Source organism: Pipra filicauda, unplaced genomic scaffold (genome assembly GCF_003945595.2).
Source record: "Pipra filicauda isolate LSUMZ 115617 unplaced genomic scaffold, ASM394559v2 scaffold2_size9829703_pilon, whole genome shotgun sequence".
Lineage (NCBI taxonomy): Eukaryota > Metazoa > Chordata > Aves > Passeriformes > Pipridae > Pipra > Pipra filicauda.
In genome coordinates this window covers 9,777,258-9,798,785 of record NW_024104421.1, presented here as the reverse complement: position 1 = coordinate 9,798,785, position 21,528 = coordinate 9,777,258, and the positions used below count along the sequence as shown (strand labels likewise).

General features: G+C 37.9%; 1 protein-coding gene across 3 annotated transcripts in view; it reads right to left on the bottom strand.

Moving 5' to 3' along the window:
- Nucleotides 1-291: 291 nt before the first annotated feature.
- The window catches only part of TXNRD1 (thioredoxin reductase 1), a 47,457-nt gene continuing 26,220 nt past the window's right edge, over nucleotides 292-21,528 (bottom strand). For all 3 annotated transcript variants that reach the window (XM_039383248.1, XM_027715131.2, XM_039383249.1), the window contains 10 exons: nucleotides 20,714-20,856; nucleotides 20,470-20,585; nucleotides 18,573-18,798; nucleotides 15,795-15,887; nucleotides 13,994-14,070; nucleotides 12,240-12,396; nucleotides 9,197-9,304; nucleotides 7,282-7,377; nucleotides 5,048-5,182; nucleotides 292-1,915 (listed from right to left, as the gene is read on the bottom strand). In XM_039383248.1, the coding sequence (XP_039239182.1) occupies nucleotides 1,853-1,915; nucleotides 5,048-5,182; nucleotides 7,282-7,377; nucleotides 9,197-9,304; nucleotides 12,240-12,396; nucleotides 13,994-14,070; nucleotides 15,795-15,887; nucleotides 18,573-18,798; nucleotides 20,470-20,585; nucleotides 20,714-20,856 (1,214 nt within the window). In that variant the 3' untranslated portion in view covers nucleotides 292-1,852. The remainder of the gene's footprint in view (nucleotides 1,916-5,047; nucleotides 5,183-7,281; nucleotides 7,378-9,196; nucleotides 9,305-12,239; nucleotides 12,397-13,993; nucleotides 14,071-15,794; nucleotides 15,888-18,572; nucleotides 18,799-20,469; nucleotides 20,586-20,713; nucleotides 20,857-21,528) is intronic.

Genomic DNA, 21,528 nt, shown 5'->3' with positions numbered 1-21,528 from the left:
TTATGTCCTTCTCAAGTGTTTAACATGTAAAAAAAATTTCACATGAAACAGCCTCAAACCCCGTTTTTCAGAGAAGTATCTACCTTCAAAATTCCAGAGATTGTTGGGTTTATCATGGTGCCCTCTTCTGGCCTTTGGAAAAACAGTCGGCTTGCTGTCATCTGGTGTCTGCTTAGAAGAGGCATCAAAATGAGCATCTGTTTGTGCAAATATTCAATTTATTTAATAAACTGGCCAGAAAAATACCATCACAGACCATCTAGATGCCATACAAAACATGTTTAAAAATCATTCAGTTGTGTATGAGTTTATAAAAATAACTTACAACACTATTTTAGAAATCTCAGTAGAAATACATGAATTTGTTACCAGGTAGGAATTTAGGCCTAAGACATTGTGCCCAGAGTGCTGGAGAATTCATCCCCTATTCACACCACAATACTAAACTCCCAAGAACCATTTAATAAAAGTAATCCGAACCTTGCTGCTAAAAAGAGAGGGAAATGGAAAACCAGATCACAAAGCACATTAATTTCCATTTAAAAGAGGCATTTTTGTCATTTCTTGACAAATGTGTAGGTAGGTTATCCAATACAGGAGGGATATGCAAGAATCTGATATTTTCCACGGAAATCTCTGTTTTAAAAGTATTGTTTTCTTAATTAAATATAAAACAAAGCGCACATGGAACTAAATACAACTTTTAGGTCCTATCTACATAACAGACTTTTCATTATTGGTTTTTGGAGGTTGAGTGGGGGGTTTGTTTAGTTGGTTGTTTTAGGGGATGTTTGGTTGGGTTGTTTTTGTTTTTTTGGTTTTTTTTTTATTTTACAGGCCCACTAATCTCAGGGAAAGTCTCAATACTGTTGTGTTTGAAGAGGCCAATTTAGACCTGAAACAGGGCAGCTTACAACAGCTCACCTGCAGAGGAAGGAATTTACTCAAATTTAATACAGTTGCACAGAGTTCCTGGAAGCATAATTCATTCAACACTGGCATTCTGTCAGTTCCAAATTGGATTAATTATAATCCCATAAGCTTCAAGAAAAGCTAAGATCATCAAATCTGTGTTATACACATGACTGTTACTCTCAGGGAAAAAACCCAACAACTTTCTGTATAAAAAGGCCTTAATAAAAAGTACGTTCCTTTCTCTCTAAGAAGTACGTTTTCACATACAAGGCACTCTAAATAAAAAGTCACAACAGAGTCCATTTGGAAGGCCAGAAATATGCTATTTTAGATGGTGCTAAATTTTTTCCAACGCTATCTTTTTCGTCACGATCAAACAAGTAGATACAACTTCTCCTCCATAAGCATATGAGCTGGTAAAATGCATGCTCATGAGGAGACCTTGCAGTTGTTGTGTCATAACACAGCACACAGGGGCACTATACAGTTATCTGAAACTGTGAGAAGTTTTCTGAGTTGGGAAGTTCTTTGTTCCAGAAAGAACTAGAAAGGAATGTTCAGGAAAGAAACTAGAGAGGAATAAAACCAAAGCAAAACAGTTGTTGTCCAGCTGTGTTAGCAGTTCTTCCATCACTGCCCACCAGACAATGCAGGCTTCAGGCTATGACTTCATGAAAGCATTCATTAAATGCCCTGCTAATCGCCAGCTCAACAGTCAATATTCCCATTGTGTTGTTCATTGCCAGCCAATCACCACAAGTGACCAACTTCCACAGTGCTCTTCTGCTTAGGACCATGGAATGTCCAGGTTAAGCTCTACACATTTCTGCAGGTGTCTGAGGATGACTTCTCCCCAAATCTTTCTTCTGAATTGCACAAGTCAGACACTGTGGTGAAAGCCAGTCTCTGGCAATAACAGGAATGGGGCTCTTTAACCTCAGCATCCACTCACGAGGGTGCTTTCACCAGAACGCTTAGTCACGGACAGGGTGGTGAATACCTTAGGAGAGAGAAAAAGAAAGACTCTTAGTATGGCTAAAATGAATCTTTTTTTTTAATCTAAAAGATTTAGTTGGGCATGATGCTCAAAACTGCAGCCATTTCTTCAAGTAATGAAATAATAATGAAAATCGTGCATTTAAAATCCTTGGCACTAGACAGCACGCACACATACAAATAACCTTTGTTCTCTTCATTCACCTTATGGTCTTCCTTTTACAGTGGAAAAGAATGTATTAAGGAAGTCACATGGCTTTATACCACCTCATGTCTTAATGCCCTAAGTTTTTACTGTGGGAAAGAGCTCAGAAATAATAAACGCTGGTCTGTGCACTGAATGAATAAGTGTCTTTATAGCTCAAAGATAACTTCTTTGTTTGGGAAAATGAAGTTAACCCAAGGCCACAGCATTTGGAGAGAACATAAATTTTGCTTTTGTGCCTTTCTAGACCTTATAGAAATGTGGAACTGACAGCTGATATAAGTATTATGTCTGGGATCTGTATTGTATCTTGACAATAGCTATGAAACACTCAGTAAAACCACTTTGAAAAATTCCAATCTTTACTGCTTTCAGGTCACTTTAAACAAAACAACATATTCAAACCTAATTATTGTAAAATTAACAGATATCAAAATTCAGGAAGAAAAATTCTACAAAAACTTATTTAACATTATAACTTTACTATGCAAATAATTGCATAGTTTTGCATAGTTATAATATAGAAAGGAAAAAAGGAAATCAAAACCACTGCTATCTAAATGCTTCAAAGTTGCAATAATTAGCTATCATCAAAGCCATCTCTCAGGAATAATAAACTTAGCACAGAATAAAGTACATACACATTTCAGTTATGCAAATAACATTGGAGTATCTAAAGATAATGGGGATCAGAAAGCCCTATATTTCTCTAAGTAGAAGCTTTGCTGCATTAAGGCTGCTAGCAGCTCTTCAGAGAACAACATCAATAAATGATAAACCTCTTCCATTTTCTATAAGCACATAAAGCATTACGTACAAATCAGGAAGACAAATGCAAGCCTAATGTATATGGCAGAAGAACAGCGATATATTTAAACTATAGTGCATTGCTTGAGGCAGGGTTTTGAACTCTTTATTTCTGATCCACAGGCTGAAAATGTATGGGAATCTTCATTTATTGTTATTTCACTTTGAAAGACCAAGATTAAAATGTGCAAAATTTATCTGCTTTCTTCCTGGCCTGACTACAAGCTCCAGGTGTGCTAGGGGACCACACAGCTCCCTAAGGCTAGTAAGCCAATGGGGAATCATTTGATAATTACTGGAAACATGAGGTTTTTGACAGAATTTGTTCATTATTTTAGTGAAGACAAAATCTTAGATCCAATGGCTGGAAAGCCACTGTTAGCTAGCTGAAAGAATCATCTCAGCAGATGCTTGATTATACCTGCCTGTATTTCAAGCAGCACAGTACAATCAAGGCTGAGATGTAATTCTCTGTAAGGCTGAAGTCCTAACAACTCTGTGCTCGCAATTATTTGGGCTTTGCCTGGGAAGAAGTTCCTTCTGAGCTCATGTTTTCTGCAGAATAAAATGCTGCTCAAATAAGAGAAGTGAAATCTGGCTCTAATTTGAAAGCAGTGAGAATGGGACCCTCAGTCTTAAGGTCTTCTTCAAGTGGAATAATACCACATTTCACAGAAGACTCAGCAATGAATTAGTACTAGTGCCAGTGAAGATGTCAGCATTTAACCCTGTAACACTGCCCCATCCTGCTCAAATCAGACTTCATTTCCCTTAGCTTTTACATGGATGTAAGTTAAAAATAACACCGTTATTATCCTAATTCTATTCATCTAGATATGCTCATTCCTCACAAATTCCAAACAATTTTTAAGCATTTTTTTAATCAAAGACTGCTATCTTGCACTTTGATTTTTGTTTACTGCTCAAGAGATTAAATTAAGTAAAAGCATAAAAAAGTCTTTTGAAGACTGCCACTAGAAATGATCGCTGTTCCCTGGAGCTTCTAAAGAGCGTATTTCTCCTGAGCCAATTTCTTCCTCCCCCACTCAAACAAATATGATTATCTGAAACTACCTCCCTGAATTATATCTAATCATCATTCTATTCAGTTTCAATTTTAGCAGCTCAGATGTCCAGAATAAATTATGACTGTCATCCTCTCTTCACACTGCATATGCTAATATCCCACTTGAGTTCACAGGTTTGAATGCCTCCCTCAGAGATCCCCCTCCACAGGGCCCCTGGTAAGATAAGGACATGCTACCCCTCTCCAAGGGCTTTCAAGAACACCATCAGATGATACTACAGAGAAGAACAGGATCTATATTGTGGATGCTTTGAAGATGATTCAGATTGCTAGCAGTCCATTCCATTAATGGAGTTCATATTACATTGCTTACACTGTACCACCTTGGAAACATAAAACGAGAGGTGGACGTCACTTCTGCAGAGCAGCATCCTGGTGCACCCTTGCAACACTCTGTAGCTCACACAAGCAGGTGCAAACAGAGATTCTGTACAAAGACTTGGGTCATGAACATGCTTTCAGGGATCCTCAGCTAATATAAACTCATCCTATTGCTACTGAAGTCAATGGAGCATCTCTGATTTACATCTGGGAGGAGCTGTCCCACACCTGCTACAGAAAATTGAGCTCCTCATTAAAGAGGAACAGCAAGACAAACACAAGAAGAAATGTTTGTGTGGCCTCATGAAGTGAAGGCCTACGGAATAAAGGAAAAATCTTTAAAAGGGCAGAATCTAATAGAAAAATTGTCACATAACCAGTCCCCTTCCACAGCACCAGTTTATAAGCCTATTTTGAGTACCCCAATTTAGCTTTACCACCACTTTAGCAGAAATAGTATCATAAGCCTTCATAATCTTGAGTGGGAAGAAAATTCTATACTTCCCAGTAGAGAGGCCATAAACTTTTCACAAATGAATACACTTGAAAAAAAATTAAATATCCCAGATTAAACCTAAATGCTAGAATTCTAAATATTAAACCTGTCCTTTCCTCCAAATTCAGACCGCTTTAACAGAGCTCTGTTATTCGGAATTCCAACACCCTACCCCAGAATGCTATGAAAGCTGGGCTATGAGGTGACTTCAAATACAAACCTCGGCACAGACAGGATGAATTCCGATGGTGTTGTCCAGCTGTTCTTTTGTCATCCCACATTTAATGGCGGCTGCAAACCCTTGGGTGACTTCTCCAGCATTTGGACCAAGGACATGGAAACCAATGACTCTCTCCTAAATGCCAAAGGTAATCAAATGCAAGCACAATCATGCGTTCAGTTCTCTTTAGACAACATGTAAAGTTTTCTTACTCAGAGTATATAACTTAACCAGCTCACAAAATATATCACAAATTAATGTAACCACTAAAATGTGAACTATCATTAGCACCAACAGATGGGAGATGGTATAATTTTGTTCTCTCTCTGCAAAGATTCAACTAGGAGCTCAGGAGTCAGCTTCCTTGCAAAGTTTTGTACAAGAGTCCTGCACTTACATCAGCAGCATACAAATTTAATACACCCCATGCTCTGTGCTTGATTATGTGTGTCCAAATTGCAAATATGAATTTTAATTTTATTCAGGCAAGTTATTCTAACAGAATGCTTGCCTAAGTAAAGATAAGTACCCTGGTTTTCAACAGCATGGCCTATGGTAGGTGGCTACATGGTCTGTGTCTTTGGAAGAATTTTCAGTTCGATAGCTGTTTACAGGAAAGGGCCACAAGCTGAAGTTGTGGCTAATCAGACACAACTGGTGGCAAGAAGTGTGTTATAACTAAACTGATGACTACTCTGGTTGCAGTGTTTGCTTTCATTGGGAGACAATATGCCTAGAGACCGGCAAAACAAACATCCAGTTACAAGGAAGACACTATTCACACTTCTCATATCTATACTACTGTTCAGTTGCAAAATATGTCAAACTGCACATGCATCCTCAGAAAACACTCAGTAGAATGAGCTGTACTGACTTGACCTGCTTTTCTTAAAGAAAAGTAAGTCTCCTTTAGCACATGCCAGCTGCTGTGGGCTTTAGTGGCCTTCAGGGAATTAATCAGATTTTGCTGAGCATAGATGTAGCTCAGTTGGGTATCAAAAGTTGTCTGTTCTTTCCACTAAATATCACATATATTGGATGTAGTGGATACTCAGTACACTGAAAAGTTATTATTCTTTCAGTCTGAGGACTGAGATTTACCACAGGGTTTATTTAAATAAGAAAAGCTATAATTGGGTAATAACTAAAATGGAATTATCCTTATTTTCCTTTAAAAATAGAGACATATGTAAGAATAAAACCATAGTAATGCAACCAAGGTAATGAGAGTTTTAAATAGTTGCTGAATTATTTTTCATCCAGGGTAACTTCCAATTCTACCTCTAGATATTTAAACATGTTTCAAATTTTCAGGACAAGAAATGAAAACAAAGTAATGAAACACTTTAAATCACCATTAAGCCTTTTCATTTTCTTAAGTAACTTTGAATTAGAACATAACTATGGGTTCTAAGATACCTTCCACACTAGTGCAAACTCCTCCAGATAGAGGATATGGTCAAAACCTGACAGGTTTGCAAATTTTACAAAATAAAGGACAGATAGATATGCCACTATCTTAGCAGGAATACATTTTAACAGCATATTAGTCTTCATAATAATTCATATTATTAAAATCATCAATTAAACACATGGTGATCATTCAGAGATGGACACACCAATTCTTTTAACCAGTTAGTAATTTTGCTTTTGCTTCAGCAGGTGCTGTACATTTCCACTGCCAGGAAATTTTATCCTAGTCCATGGATAATCCTGGCATTATCACCCTAAATGAGATTTGTGCAGGCAAAATACATTATCCCGTTAGAACAAGCTCAAGAGTTTTATAAGCACGTGTGGGTTTGCAGAGGTTACAAGCTGTGATGGTTTCTGAGACGCCTCCATTTCAGAGAGAAGAATCTCCCAGAAAAGAATGTCCAAGCTTGGGGAGGAGAGAATAAACCAATAAAAAATCTAACCATTTCTACATGCATTGATTTGCTCACTTTTCAAAGTTAATGAACAGTCTTAGAGATATCTACTTCTCATTTTACATGTATGAAAGAAGTACCATATACAAATAGCAATGGCAGAATTTTCTTTTTTACTAAGGGTTGATTTTGTATAAACAGGAGTATTGTATCACTATAAACATTTACTATATTTCAAAAGGTAGACAAATTTAAATCAATTTTAATTTGTTAAAAATAACCTATTTATAGACATTGTATCATCAATGGTCCCTATGATGAACATAAAGATACTGTTTTCCCTGGAAAGAAAGATGCACTTACGTTATCTTGAATATTGCAAATTATCTTTGCATAGCATTTGTTGTTGTCTCTGGACGGCACAGTCCACTCCAGAGGCCAGAAATGACTATGGTACACCTGGAAGTACAACACAGGTTAGAAAGGAGTTATGTAATTTCCAAGCAGAGAGCATGATCTTTCAGAAACTGCCAGATTATCTTAAATAATGAGCTATGTACATAGCATTTAGAATATCTGAAATCAGGGTGATGCTCTTTCCCCTTGATGAACATCAGAGAAGGAAGTCTTTGCAAAACAAGTGCTGGTGTCATCCAGTAATTAAAAAAGGAGAAGCCATAAGTATAATAAAGTTCCAGGAAGCAGTTCACCATGCTCTCATTAAACTACAAAATCACAACCTTCCCTCAGAGAAGACTGTGCTGTCTCTGGGTCTACTTGAAATGAAGGCAAAAATGTTCCTCTGAGCAGAAAAAGTGAAGAAACAGCTTCAGAGTCTGGTTTTAGGAGAAATGAGAATATCACTGCAAAATGGAAAGTACTTAAAGACAACATATTTTCCTGTCTGCCCCAACTGGACAAATCCCAAATTGCAGGTAAGGCTTTTCACCCACTTGTACAGCACACATATCAGAAAATGATGGGGCGTTTTTAGGCACAGTTCTACCGAGAACTCCTGGCAGCTCCCATTATAAGCTAATCTCAAATCGATTGCTGGTTGAAATAAAATTTTAATTGATCACAATTCCAGTAAAAATATATTCCTTCACAAACTAGGAGAGGCAGTTCGACATTTTGCCACATTAATGAGGTTACAAAGCATTTATAAGCATCACCATCAAACTGAAATTTAACAGGCCTGAATGACAGATGTGCTCAATAATCTTACTGGGGCTTGCAAAAAAAGCCAAGAAAGTGACATGATAAAGAGGTCAGAATTCACTAAATGAGGACTTAGGCAGAACACAAATGCTTCTTGATGCATATTTTAAAAAACGGTTTTGAAAATCAAAAATGCATTTTTCGCAACAAAGTGTCCAGTGTTTCACATATAACAGCAAGAATTTCACTCAATAACAAAAATTTGACTGGGTATATGCAAACTTTGTGGGCAGAAAAGAATGTAAGCCTTTGCCCTGTGGTCAGGTTAACATTACTTTACACACTGACATTTTGAGTCATATTTACTTCTTTTTCTCCACATCCATTTCAGAAAACGTCAGCTAAGAGGGACATAAGTTCTCAACTTCATGAACTGCTACTTATCTGCTTATTCCTCCAAATAATGCTCCTCGGGTGACATTTGCAGGACACAAAAGTTCATTTTATTGTGAGATTTCCTCCCCTTATGCTTTCTGTAATGTGGTCAGTACAGTATTTTGTAAGAACAGCCTCAGGCACTAAGTGCTCATATATGTCTAATTTCACTCTGGACCAGCAATCCCAGTGAATGAAAAGGGATTACTCATGTGAGTAAAATTAAGCACATACCTCTTCACAAAGTCAAAGTAAACAGGAAAAATGAGCAAAACATTTGGCTTTATAAAGTAAAAATCTCCATGGCAAGGAATTTGCCACCACTGTAGGTACAAAAAGCTCCACTTTCACATTAAAACCAGTATATTGCTTCCAGCCCATACCCAGTTTTAATTTATCCTGAAGTATTTGTAGGCACAAAGAAACCCTTTTTTTTTTTTTAAACCAAATATTCCACCTTCAAGTCCCTGTTTGCCAAAAATAGAACATATCTGCAATTAGAACTATTGGAATTGAGGATTATTTTTATAACATGTCCGGGAACAGCCAAAGAAGACAAAAAATGTACCCAGTCAGCTCCTGCCCTTACATCAGAGCACAGAATGCTGTGTTAATTGACTCTTAACATTATTTTAAATCACAAATTGGAAACCTAAAGCCCAGATGAAATTAAGGCATTTACCTCAATGTTTTCCTCCCCAAATTTCTCCACTGCGGTCTCTTCAGAGTACCCACAGGCTCCATACTCCAAAGGAGTAAATACAGTAGTTGGAACATTCACATAGTCACACTGTGTGGCATTCAAAACAAAACAAAAAAACATACAACATCAGTAATAAAATCAACACTCAGCAGTCTGAAACACAGGAAGAAAAGCTGGATTATTCACAATTCTGAAAGCTCTTCTGTTTTTTTTAAAATTGTTTTAAATTAAGGTACAGTTTTGGCTTTGTCCATTCCAGAGGTGTTAACTAGAGCAAGAACAAAAAGACAGTTTAAAACCACACTAACATTAGTGTGCACAGATTAAATGGAAAAGGAAATTCAGTGCCCTATTTTAAAAACGTACCAGATACAGGCCAAAATGGAGATAAAAACAGTAGAACAGTAGACTGTTCAACCATTTCTATAAAGCATGCTATTTTTAGTTGGAGATGTTGCAAAAGCACCACCACCGTTCAAAAATCATAATTTTTTTTTATCAACTGTGGCCTAGGCAACATCAAAGAACCAAAGACATGGATTACAGCCCTTCTGGGGGACAGCTAGAACAAGAGCTGATACCATGTGCCCAGTCAGATATCATAAGAGGCAAACACTGATCCTTGACTTCACTGCAGCTTTAGTGTTGCAGAGGCTTCCTCTCTGGGCAACTTCTGGGCCTGACCATCCTCACTGTAAAGCAGTTTTTTCTTATGTTCAAATGGAATTTTCCTGTGTTTCAGTCTGAATCCATTGCTTCTTGCCCTTGCACTTTATACCACTGAAAAGAGTCTGGCTCTATCTTTTTTACTCCCTACCCTCAGGCATAAATACACATTGATATAAGAGCCCCTCAAACCACCTCTTCTGTAGGGTATTTAAATTACCAGCTGTCTCAGCCTCTCTTTATGTGTCAGATGCTCCAGTACTTTAATCATAGTCATGGCCCTTTGCTGGACTTGCCTTGTCCTTCTTGTACTGGGGATCCCAAAATTGGACACAAAATCAAATCTATCTCACCAGAATCAACTGGAATGGAAAAGGTCACTTCCCTCCACCTGATGGCAATGCTCTGCCAGGATGCATCTGCAGGATGCAGCCCAGGATATCCCTGGCCTTCTCTGCAATGAGGGTACATTGCTGGCTCACAGTCAACTTGTCCTCCAGACCTACTGAAGCTTTGTCTGCTCAGCTGCTTTCCAGCTGCTGAGTTCCCAGCCTATGCTGGCACATGGGATTATTCCTCCTCAGGTGCAGGACATTTCACTTCTTGCTGAACGCTGCGAGATTCCCGTCAGTCCATTTCTCCAGTCTGACCCACTTCTCCACTCTGAGTGACAGCACAAACACCAGTTGCACCAGTCATTTCTTCCAGTTTTGTATCACCTGCAAACTTGCTGAGGGTGTACTTTGTCTCATCATCCAGATTCATTAATTCAGATGTTAAACAGTACTGGAGTGAGTATCCAACCCTGTGGCACACCACCAGTGACTGGCCTGCAGCTGGTCTTTGTAATGCTGGTCACAGCCCTTTAAACCTGGCTGTTCAGCCAGTTTTCAATCCACCTCACTGCCCACTTACCCAGTCTGTACTTTATCCATTTGTCTATGACAATGTTATGGGAGACAGTGTCAAAAGCCTGTACTAGAGTCAAAGTAAACAAACATCCCCTGCTTTTCCCATACCCACCAAATTAGTCATTCTGCCAAAACAGACTAGCAGGCTGGTTAGCTCTATTTAATTTCTAGTAATTTTATTTTCTATAGACTTCAACTTTAATTAATCTCCTTTGTGACTGGGGATCAACTAAGATGCTGATTACTGTCCTTTCCCCACCTATCCATAACACCTCATTATGCTTCATACAATCACCTTTTCCAGATTTGTTACAACATAAACGTAAGCCAGGTTCACATTTAAGTAGTTACTCATTTTTAGAATTCATTGAATGAGATAATGCTTCCTTTGGCAGCATAAGGATTTTTGTGCCTTGAGAGACTGTTATCTGGCATAAAATGTAAATTAAGACATATCCATAGTATTGCAGCATGAAAAAAACCTGGCTTCTGCTACGGTTCCTTAAACTTTGCCTGGCTAATGCAATGACTTCTGCACACTGATTCAGAATTCTGCTACCACAATACCTGCCAACGTAAAACAAACAACTCAATCAAGCTCTAAATCTGGCCAACAGTTGAACCTGATGTGAATTCAGCAGGGTCTAAAAGAGAAGAAACCCTTATGCTCATGCCCTGTGGTTATGAAGCTGAGACAAGCACCCACACCAGTGGTGCCTGGATAACAGTTCTTTAAAGGCACTCTTCTTTCCTCCTGGTTTAAACATAAGGTGTAGATGAGTACCCGTACTGCTCCCATTTAAGCAAGCATAACCTGGCTGAAACCCACAACTGCACTAATATGAACCATAAACACCGAATTGATTACTTCAACTACCCAGGTATAAATATGTGCTGAGTCATCGGTACCTCTGATCTTCCTTTGTGTCCCTATTCAATTACAACTCAGATCGTGTATTACATTGAAAACACATGGATGAGAGGTGAAAAAAATTAGTGGAAATAACACTGGAAATTAAGAGCATCACAAACTCCTATTATACTCTATTTAGGGATCATAGGTAGGTTTAGTAAACTGCTTATGAATTGGAGTTAAAGCATTTAATAGGATGGGGAAGACTGCTGACTTTTAGGGAAGGTGGTAGAATTAAAAACAAGCTAAATGATCTCAGTTAATTTTATTATCATTATACTCAGAGAGAAAAATAAACCCATTTAAAAGGCAAAAAAAAAAAAAAGAGACTACTGTTTAATCCATAAAGTATTAATTTCATTCCACACAATTAGCAGAACACATCTGCAGTAATATCTTTGCCAGGGGAAAATTAAAATGATCATCAAAGCTAATCCTTTAAATTCTTCTGGGTGTTCCATAAACAAGCAGGTTTGTACTCTGCACTTAGAAGTAGAGCAGTGACAGTGTTTTGTGGCAACTGTTTCCTTACCTTAGTGGTTGCCCCAGCATAAAGCCTCCGAACTAACAATCTTCCTGCCTGGATTGCCACTGGTGTGAGTTCCAGCTTGTCCTGCAGTATATCTCCAACAGCATAGATATACGGCACATTTGTTTGCTCCTCATCACTGACAGGAATTTTTCCTGTTCTGCAATTGGAATTAAATAAGAAAAAAAGATCTAAGTGTGCTGCTGTGAAGACTGGAGGTGTAAATAACCTTGCAGGAGTTAGGCCCTTTAGCTTTAAGAGAAAGACACATATGTGAAGTATGAGGGAAAGAAGTCATATTCACAATCTTACAGACTTAGCAAGAATGTAAAGTAGTGCAAATTTGACCAGAACTACAGGAATTCACACACTGGACAAGGAGTAGCCTGTGAAGTTGCAATTTGTCTCCTGAATCATAGGTAAGGCATAAATCTTTTCCTCAAACACTCTCTACCACCAGCTGAGCTGTGTACAGGCAACTTTCAGGAATTAAAGGAAGAGACAGTCTCCCACTCCACTTGTAGGACAAAAGAATTTTTCCACTACTGAAATTCCAGTCCAGTGACTGAAGCAGTTTATAGAAACTTATCCTTCAGGGTACCACACAGAGACAGGTCAAGCTGTTAGACACCCTACCTAAGGGACAGCCAGCAAGCTTTTTAGCTGTAAGTGTACTGAGCTAATGGAAGGTTTTAATTATTAATATTTCCTACTTCATCAATAAATGAGGTAGTGTAGTAATCACCACAGGAAACACATGTAACAGGGAAACCAGACAGGCACAGAAACAGTCAGTCACTTGAGAGACCAGTGGAATGCCCATATTAAAAATCCAACTTCCTCAATTTTGCTCATTAACAATAATATAGTTTATGCTAGTAACTTTATAATTCATTCTATTAAGCTAGTAATAGGTGTCCTGACATCAGAAAGATGTGCCCTGTTCTGCAAGACAACACAGGTCTGCCAATTTTGAGTGGACCAAAAGTTCTGCTTATTTGGAATATCACAACAGTTCCCTTTGGCAACATCAGTCACCATGTTCATATATAAAAACCCTGCAGCAGTCAAGTTCACGGTCCTGTGTCTTTTCTTCAAAGGGAAGATCTTCGAGGCCTCACATGTCTGGAAGATGTTTTAGTTACTGATATTGAAAATGTTACTGATAGCTCCACTCCCTGGTGCAACGACCTCACTACATTAAACATTAAATACTCCTCTACAAGAGACAGATTATTCCTAAGAGTTGCTCCAAGGCAAGAAATAAACTCCTCCAAAACCTAAAACACATCAAGAACTCCACCTGTGAGTTTAAGGAATGCTACTTGGACCTTATCTTTCAAAATAACATATTAAAATATAAACAGAACTCACTGCACTAAAAGGCTGTATGAACACACAGATCTCTGCCTCAAGGGATGAGAGATACAAAAACAAGGAGATGAGAATAAAGGAGTACAAGGAACAATTGGCACAGTCTGGAAAACCCTGTAACTGGAAGAAGCTGTGAACCTAGACAGAATGGAACAGACACTTTTGAGTCCCAGCAATTAGGAATTGACTGTTCATTATCAAATAAGCAAATGTGGCAGCACTGTGGGAGAAAATGCAGCTTTCTGCAACAGTCTCTCATTCAAGTGTATACAAACAGGGCATAAATTTGTCCTCCAAGCTTTTGAATGTCTATGCACCACCACCATTGCAACAGTACACGACACAAGCTTAGCAATGAGTGGAATAGAGACATCTGTCCTTACTTTTCATTGATATTCACTCCAACTTTGTCCAACCCAATTTTTCTTGTGCATGGATCTCTTCCGATTGCTAACAACACCTGCAAAATAGCAATGCATGTTACTGATTTTTTAAAACCTCAAAAGTACATTTTGTTTAGGCTATTATTTTCATTATATACTGAAGATTACTATCTAAGGCTTGGTCACAGTAAGGTGAATACGTTTGTAACCCATTGTACATCCACAGAGTCCAAGACGAGCCACACCACCACCACGACACAACAATATCAGGTTTTAATGCTAAGATTAAAAACAGCCAAATAACTTTCCCTAGAAAAGTACCCCAAAAGTATTCTAAGCAAATCAGTTAGGGACAGATACTCTATTTCCTTGCAGTTTTATACCAAAGTGTTACACCATATCCCTACCAGAGCAGGTTACCTCAAAATGTTCCCTAAGGAAAGGGCTCTTTAGGAAAAAAACTCAGATGCTTACACAAATCAAATAAAAATATCATAAAATAATATTTGTTTGGATCAGAAAATATTATTTACATATATAGGCTCTCAGCCAAGTCACTGTCAAAGGATATTATTTGTTGAATATTTTTTGTTAAAACATTTGTTCAGAATGATGGACAGACCAGGCCAAATTCTTACCCACCCTATCAACTCTGCTACCTTAACAGGCAAATCAAGTTCCAGCTTATGCTATCACAAGGAAAATTGCTATATGCTTTGCAGTCTGGGACAACTGCCCAGCTAACTACATAATGCTTCCCATGTGACAGCTAAGAACTGTATTGAAGGAATCAGTGATCTGCTTCAAGTCTTATAGATGACCAAGCCATGCCAGATCTTCAGAGCTGAAGGTCTTAAAACGCATCACACACAGCTCACAGCTTCTATGAGGGGTGACAGCACTTCAGAGAAAGATGTAGCAGTAAGAAATCAGAAGTTTCCTTAACGAAGGGATGGTATTGATTTGCTTGCTAAAAAGCTTTCACTAGAAACAAACCCCAGTATTACAAGTGTGCAAGAGCACTGCTGTTATTGTTAAACCTTTTCATAATACTGGCTCTCAGATGCATTGAGGCATGTCCTTGTTACAGGATGACTGATGCACTATACAGGTACATCAGGTCACTGGCACACGGTATTTGCAGTCTAAAGTCCCAGGTTGGAAAGTGACTGTCTTTTTGCATCCTATGTACCTTCCAACTACTCTATTCCCAACTTTTTTTTTCAGCATCAAGGTTTATGAAAATGATTGGACTGAGGTGTGATGGAAACAGTCAATCAAACATACAATAGCATACCTGCACACTGGAATTTTACTGTTTTAAGTGGGTAATGAAGCTTCCTGACTGACTTGCCACAAGTTGGCATTAGTTGCTTTTATGAAGATGTGTCAACAACAGGTCTTGAAATGACGTTTGTTTAACTCTTGCACAGATCATTGTTTTGTGCTAACTACAAAACATGCTTTAGTTACTATGAAAGCTGTTATAAATCATTACTTATCATTTACTACAAATATTAGGCCAGGGGAAAATCCTGCAACTGATTCCACGTGACCAAGCTCATTTACATCTCTAAGCTAAGAAACAGGTTTGAAAAGCATGCAAGTGATTTGGCAAGGCACAATGATCATGGATTTTGGGACTTTTTTCACATTAATTACTTGTTGATTGTGTGCAATTAGCATATTATAATGATTAAAATAATTTTAAAAAATCTAACGTGGATAAAAACACCCCACAAAATCCCAACATTAAATGGAAGGCTATTTCACATTCTTCACATATATAGACAGGACTCACAGTATTGTATTCCCCTTCAATTATCTGGTCCCCTGTTGTGGACTTGGCTGTAACTTTCAATCTGCCAGGAGTTCCTTCCTCAAGCTGTTCAACCTACAACATTTTGAGGATTGAGTGGGAGAGGGGATAAAAGAAAAAAGTGTCATTTCAAATAAAAATATACAAAAGCATATTTTTCCCACCACATATCACTGGGAGCGTTTTAACCATAATCTAAAATTAAGCATTTATTCTGAAGATTCTTTACATTTCTGCTTGTATATTTAAACATTTTGTTCCATGTCTATGCATTTATTCTTATGACCAACTCAATAAAACCTCATTTCTGTTTATAAAAGTTGACTGCTAGCTAAGTTCTTGTCCAAGTCCACCGTGTGAGCTGCTGGTGTCCACTGCAGACAGAGGAGGTGAGGAGGAAGGAAACTCTTACAAGGCCTGGAAACACCATCAGACATTTTCTCCAACTGCTTCTGGACGACCATTGTCCCTTTCACCCATGGGAAGCCACTGCCATAGCTCAGACCTCAGCACTACAGGCCTTTGCCCTGTTTCAATTACATTAGGCCAGTATACAAGGTGCCATGGCCTTGCAGGAGAGGGCAGCAACTGGCTCTAAATGGCTGAAAAAACACCATCAGATTAAGAAAAAAGCCTCATCAGTTTCCCAGAGTCAGCTGAAATAAATATTCCTAGTTTTAGCTGCAGATCCAGATGTACACTCTCTCTCAAGTAAAGCAGCAGCTCACTGTCTATTCTAGCGAAGCAAGAAAAAAAGCTTTTCACAACTGTGCTCTTTGCTCATAGTAATAAAAAATGACCGTTTATGTAGAACAAAACAAAACCCAAAATACACTCCCTTCTTTCACCCTCCACTCCCCAAATGTATCAGAAAACAATACAGCAGAAAGAGCAATACCACTGATTCTTTTCCAAATACCTTTTCCTCTCAACTAAATAAGTGAATGGAATTTGAAGCTATATTGGTGGGTTATTCTTTATTTCCATTAATATTAATATATAGACTGTGAGGAAAGGACTAGATATCCTGAGCCACAGTCCTTACAGTCCTTCCCTTGCCCTCCCAAGAAAGGGTATGGTACCTGCCTGCTTCCAATGTCTGGCTGTACATACAAGAGACATGTAAGTGTGTGACACTTAACATAATTCTGGGACATAATTTTAGTGTTCATCCTACAGATGAAAAGGTACTTTTCAACACCTGCCCTAGTTCCTACCTCATTTTCAGTATTTAGAGAGAGAAAAAGTAAAGTTTCTAACAAAGTTTTTACCCGTCCTTTATTTTCTTAATTTTAAAAAGCCTACTGCGCCATCCTACCAACTTTAAAGAATCACTGTGAGAAGTTGTTCCTGTTCAAAGGCAGTATTATTTGTAATAATTCATTGTCTGCCTTCAAACGTCCCAATGAAAGGTTTTAATAAGCACAAAACTTCAAAAACAATGTTTGAAAGAGATCAGAAAACCTGCTAAAAACATACCCAGCAATTTAAGTTGAGGGTATTCTCAACCAGAAACAGGGACAAATATTTTATTCCCATTGAAATCAAAGACATGTCCTGAAGTGACAGGGTAAAATAGACAAAAGTGCATTTTGTGACTAGGGTGATGGACTGCTCTTCCCAGGGTGCACCTGGTGCTTCCCTCTGTCTCATCCCACATCTGAGCTTACAAAAATATATGTCTGAAACAAAAGCTAGATCATCATCCCTGTTTTTTATACAGCATGGAATTTATGCAACAAAGACATGTAAAAACTAAGTTCCTTGAAACATCCATTTTGACTTCTCACAGCAACTCTCTGTGAGAGTCAGACCCACAGTGTGATAACTGGCAAGAGCATTTTTAAAACTACTCTTGATACTGCTAAAGGTGAAAATGAACAGTCTTCACTGAATTTAATGCTTTAATCCCCAAAGTCTTAAACTCGATAACATGCTGGTTTAACACCAAATTGAAAATTGCTTAATATCTGATTTCCTATTTCAGAATAACTAGGCACTAACTATTGCGGAAAAAATAAACAAAAACATAAAGAAAATACTGTTAGCACCCTTTGAAGTCTTTGATAAAGCAATTAATTAGAAAAGCTCCAGAATTTATCTTATCTGATTCAAATTCAACCTGAATTTGCCTGTACATGTGCCTATACGTGTAACTAGTTGCAGGAGTACTCTTATTGAATTTAACAAAAATTGACCAAATATTTAAGGACTCTGCCAAATAAACAATATAGGTGGATACTTCTAAAGCCAATTTACTTTTCTGGATAGTCCACTAGTCCTGGGCATATAAACAGTGTTTGCCAGCTGAGAATTTGAGAACTGGCAATGAAAAATATGACTATTTGTGATGCACTGGAGCCTGATCTTATATGAAATTATATATCTGCTTAACTATGAGCCTGCAAGAAGTTTCACAGATTTGAGGACAACTGCTGAATTTAAGTATATTCAACATTTGCAAGACCAGGATGTGCAGGTGTAACATTTTCAATGCAACATACTCCAACCCATCTAATTCTGATAAAAACAATGAATATTGGAATCTCACAAAATTTTAATACTAAGATTAAATTGTACCTTTCAATTAATTAGGGTTCATGGATTTACTCAGTTTGAAATAAAAATTAACCCATTTTATATCATAGCAGATCCTGTATTGTAAGTTCAGCTTTTGCATTCGTTAAAATAATTTACATCTTAAAACATTAGGATGGGTATATCCCAATCAATTGTAGTCATATACCACTTTGAGCCTACCTTGGTTGGCACAAACTCCCTAATAAAGTTGACTCCATGTTCTTTCATATATTCGCCAATTTTGTTTGCCATATCCTGGTCAAATCCTCTTAAAAGGATGGATCTCACCATTACAGTGACATCTAATCCAAGGCCTGCAAGAAATCCTGCACATTCCAAGGCAACATAGGAAGCTCCAACAACCAGGGTTTTCCCTGGACAGTAAGGCAGAGAGAAAAGATCATCACTAGGAGAAAAAAAAAAATAGAGGGAAAAAAGAAAATACAGTTAAAGGCAGCCCGAAGAATGTATCGCGCTTTATATTTATCTAATTTATTCTGTAACAATAGGATTTTATTCCTCTTCCTGCTCACTAAAAAAACCCAACTTAATTTCATGGACGTTCATCTGGCATATAAGATCAGTACACGACAGATTAAAAAGTTATAATTAGGAGTACACACACACAAAAAAAAGAAAATTCTGAATCATCACAAAAATGTTGAGGGTTTCAACAGAAATTTAGGACAAATTGTTAAAAAGGTAGGTTGTTGGGTCTTTTTCACCTCTGAATCTTGCTTTAAGTATTTTGCTGTAAATTTTAGCTCCTGAGAACTAAAAGAGGAAGGGGTTCAGCTTCAGGATAAAAATACCATCTTCACTTCTTTGAAGACTTATTCCTTTTGCTAAAGCATTATATGCAGTGTCAGATACACACAGACAAAAACCCACATTAATGCAAACCACAGTAAAAAAGCAGAGACAGAAGTATGAAATTAAGGAAAACATGTTTATTTACCAGCTTTCCATTTCTTTCAACTGCTTCATCAAGCTACATCAGTTCTACCACACTTTGGACCCAGACTATAAAATCAGGGCTTCTCAAGGAAGCCAGGACTCATGGAGGCACCTCAGTTGCTCAACAGAGACTTAGATTTTGGAAACACAATTCTCCAAAGATTTAAATCTAAAATAAGTGTCTCTTCATCAGAGTGGTGGAATAAAATGTCATTGTGTAATTAAAGGCTGTTCCTATCCCCCAAGGAACTCGGTGAAGATTATACGGAATTATAGTCTCAATCTGATAGTCTTTAAGTCTGGAACTCCTGACTCTTCCACCGTAATGTTACTTTAAAGCACCACTTTACAGGCTATATTATCTATTATCTTTAATTTCATTACCACTTATTAGAAGGAAACATACCACATGGCGTTTTGGTTACACAGGGATAATGCCAGTTATTTATTTCATTGCCATAGGTTTGCCAGCCTGTAATTCGAACCTCTGTTTCTACATTAGATAACTTCAAAGTTACTCTGATAGGAAAACACATTTCATCTGCACATCACATGTTTTTGGTCAAAATGATGCTAGAATTGCTTGGCCTTATCAATTAACGAGCCATTTGAAACCAGTTTTCCCAAAATTTGAATTAACTTCACTGAGCAGCTGGAAAAAAAATGAATGAAGACCAATACATTTCTAACAACTTCATAACATCAGTTGCTATGCCACTCCTGCTTTCTTGGTAGCTGAGCACGGAGGTTTCTTCCAAGCAAACTCTGTTCTTCAGTTTCAGAACTGAAAGACCATGAGGAATAGAGGGGAAGTGAGTGCACTGGTAACTGGGGTAGAGACAACGAATTCATTTTATGACTAACACACACATGGCTTCAGACAGTCTCGGTTACTGCTCGGTTACTAGTCACGAACAGAACCATCCTAGCCAGCCACTCCAGTCCTGTGGTGTCTACTAGACACCGATGTTTTTGGCACCTTAAAGTCTGTCTATAGATATTCTCCTACCCCTACTTTCCCCTAACAAAAATTTACGTAGGGAAGAAAACCAGCAACCAAGCAGCACTGTTCATGCTTCTTACACACAAGGAATGACTTCATATTCCTCCCTGTTTTTACCTGCTAATGCAGTATTCCTTGTCTCCAGGTATACCCAGGTAGCGTGGTCGTTCACCAGTGGCAATGAGAAATCTCTCAGCCGTGTACAGCTTCTCAACTCCTCTTTTGTTTGTTGCCTACAGACAAAGTATTAATCCAAAGTGAGTGTTTCATGCTCCTGCCATGGGAAAAATTAGTCTGTTTGAAAAGCATCTCTATTCAGAACATACTATAGGAAGACACAGCAAACAAGGCTAGGGAGTACCTTAATTGTGTGTGGCCCGACAAATTCTCCATATGCATTCTCATATGTGACTTTGTTGTCTCTCAGCGCAACCCGATAGCCCCAGTTCAGTGAACCAATGTAATTCTGAACAGATTCTGTCATAGTCATCCAGTTGTGTTTGACTGTCAGAAACAAAAGAGGAAAGTTCATCTTTCAGTTTGAGATTTTCTTTTTCCATAGCGAAACTTGTATTCTCAGTCAGATTTCTTTTATGACCCAGTCACCTTTAATTTACTCCTTTTTTATTCCAGGGTAACTCTACTGAAATCCAAATAATTACATCAGCATAGACAACGTGAGAGGTCACAGTGGAACTGATTTGACTTAAAACATAGAAAATTCAGACTTCCTGCATTATCGAGAGTATTATATTGGCAGATGCTTTGAGAAGGTGACAAATGAGGACTTTGCATCTCTGAGAGATGTTCCCCACTACAGCATTATATCCTAAATAAATCACAGTCCTATAACCATGCACACTGGAGCTAATATAAAGCAAAATTCATCTTCTTACATAGTACTGACAGAGACTTAAGGAAATCTTTGCTTGCAGCTATATGAAGTTTCTAACAGGGATATTCTGGGGTATTCCCTTAGACTTTGTGGTACTTTCAGAAATGAAGCAGAACCTTACTGCTTGTATTCACACAACAATCTTATCAATTACTAACATGATCAGAAGTTATTAATAAAGAGATGAGAAGCTGGAAGACAAAAACCTCCATGGCTTTAGACTTGAAAAGCACTGAAGTTTATGTGTAATCTCTCTGAAGTTGCTCCGCATTGTTAAAAGC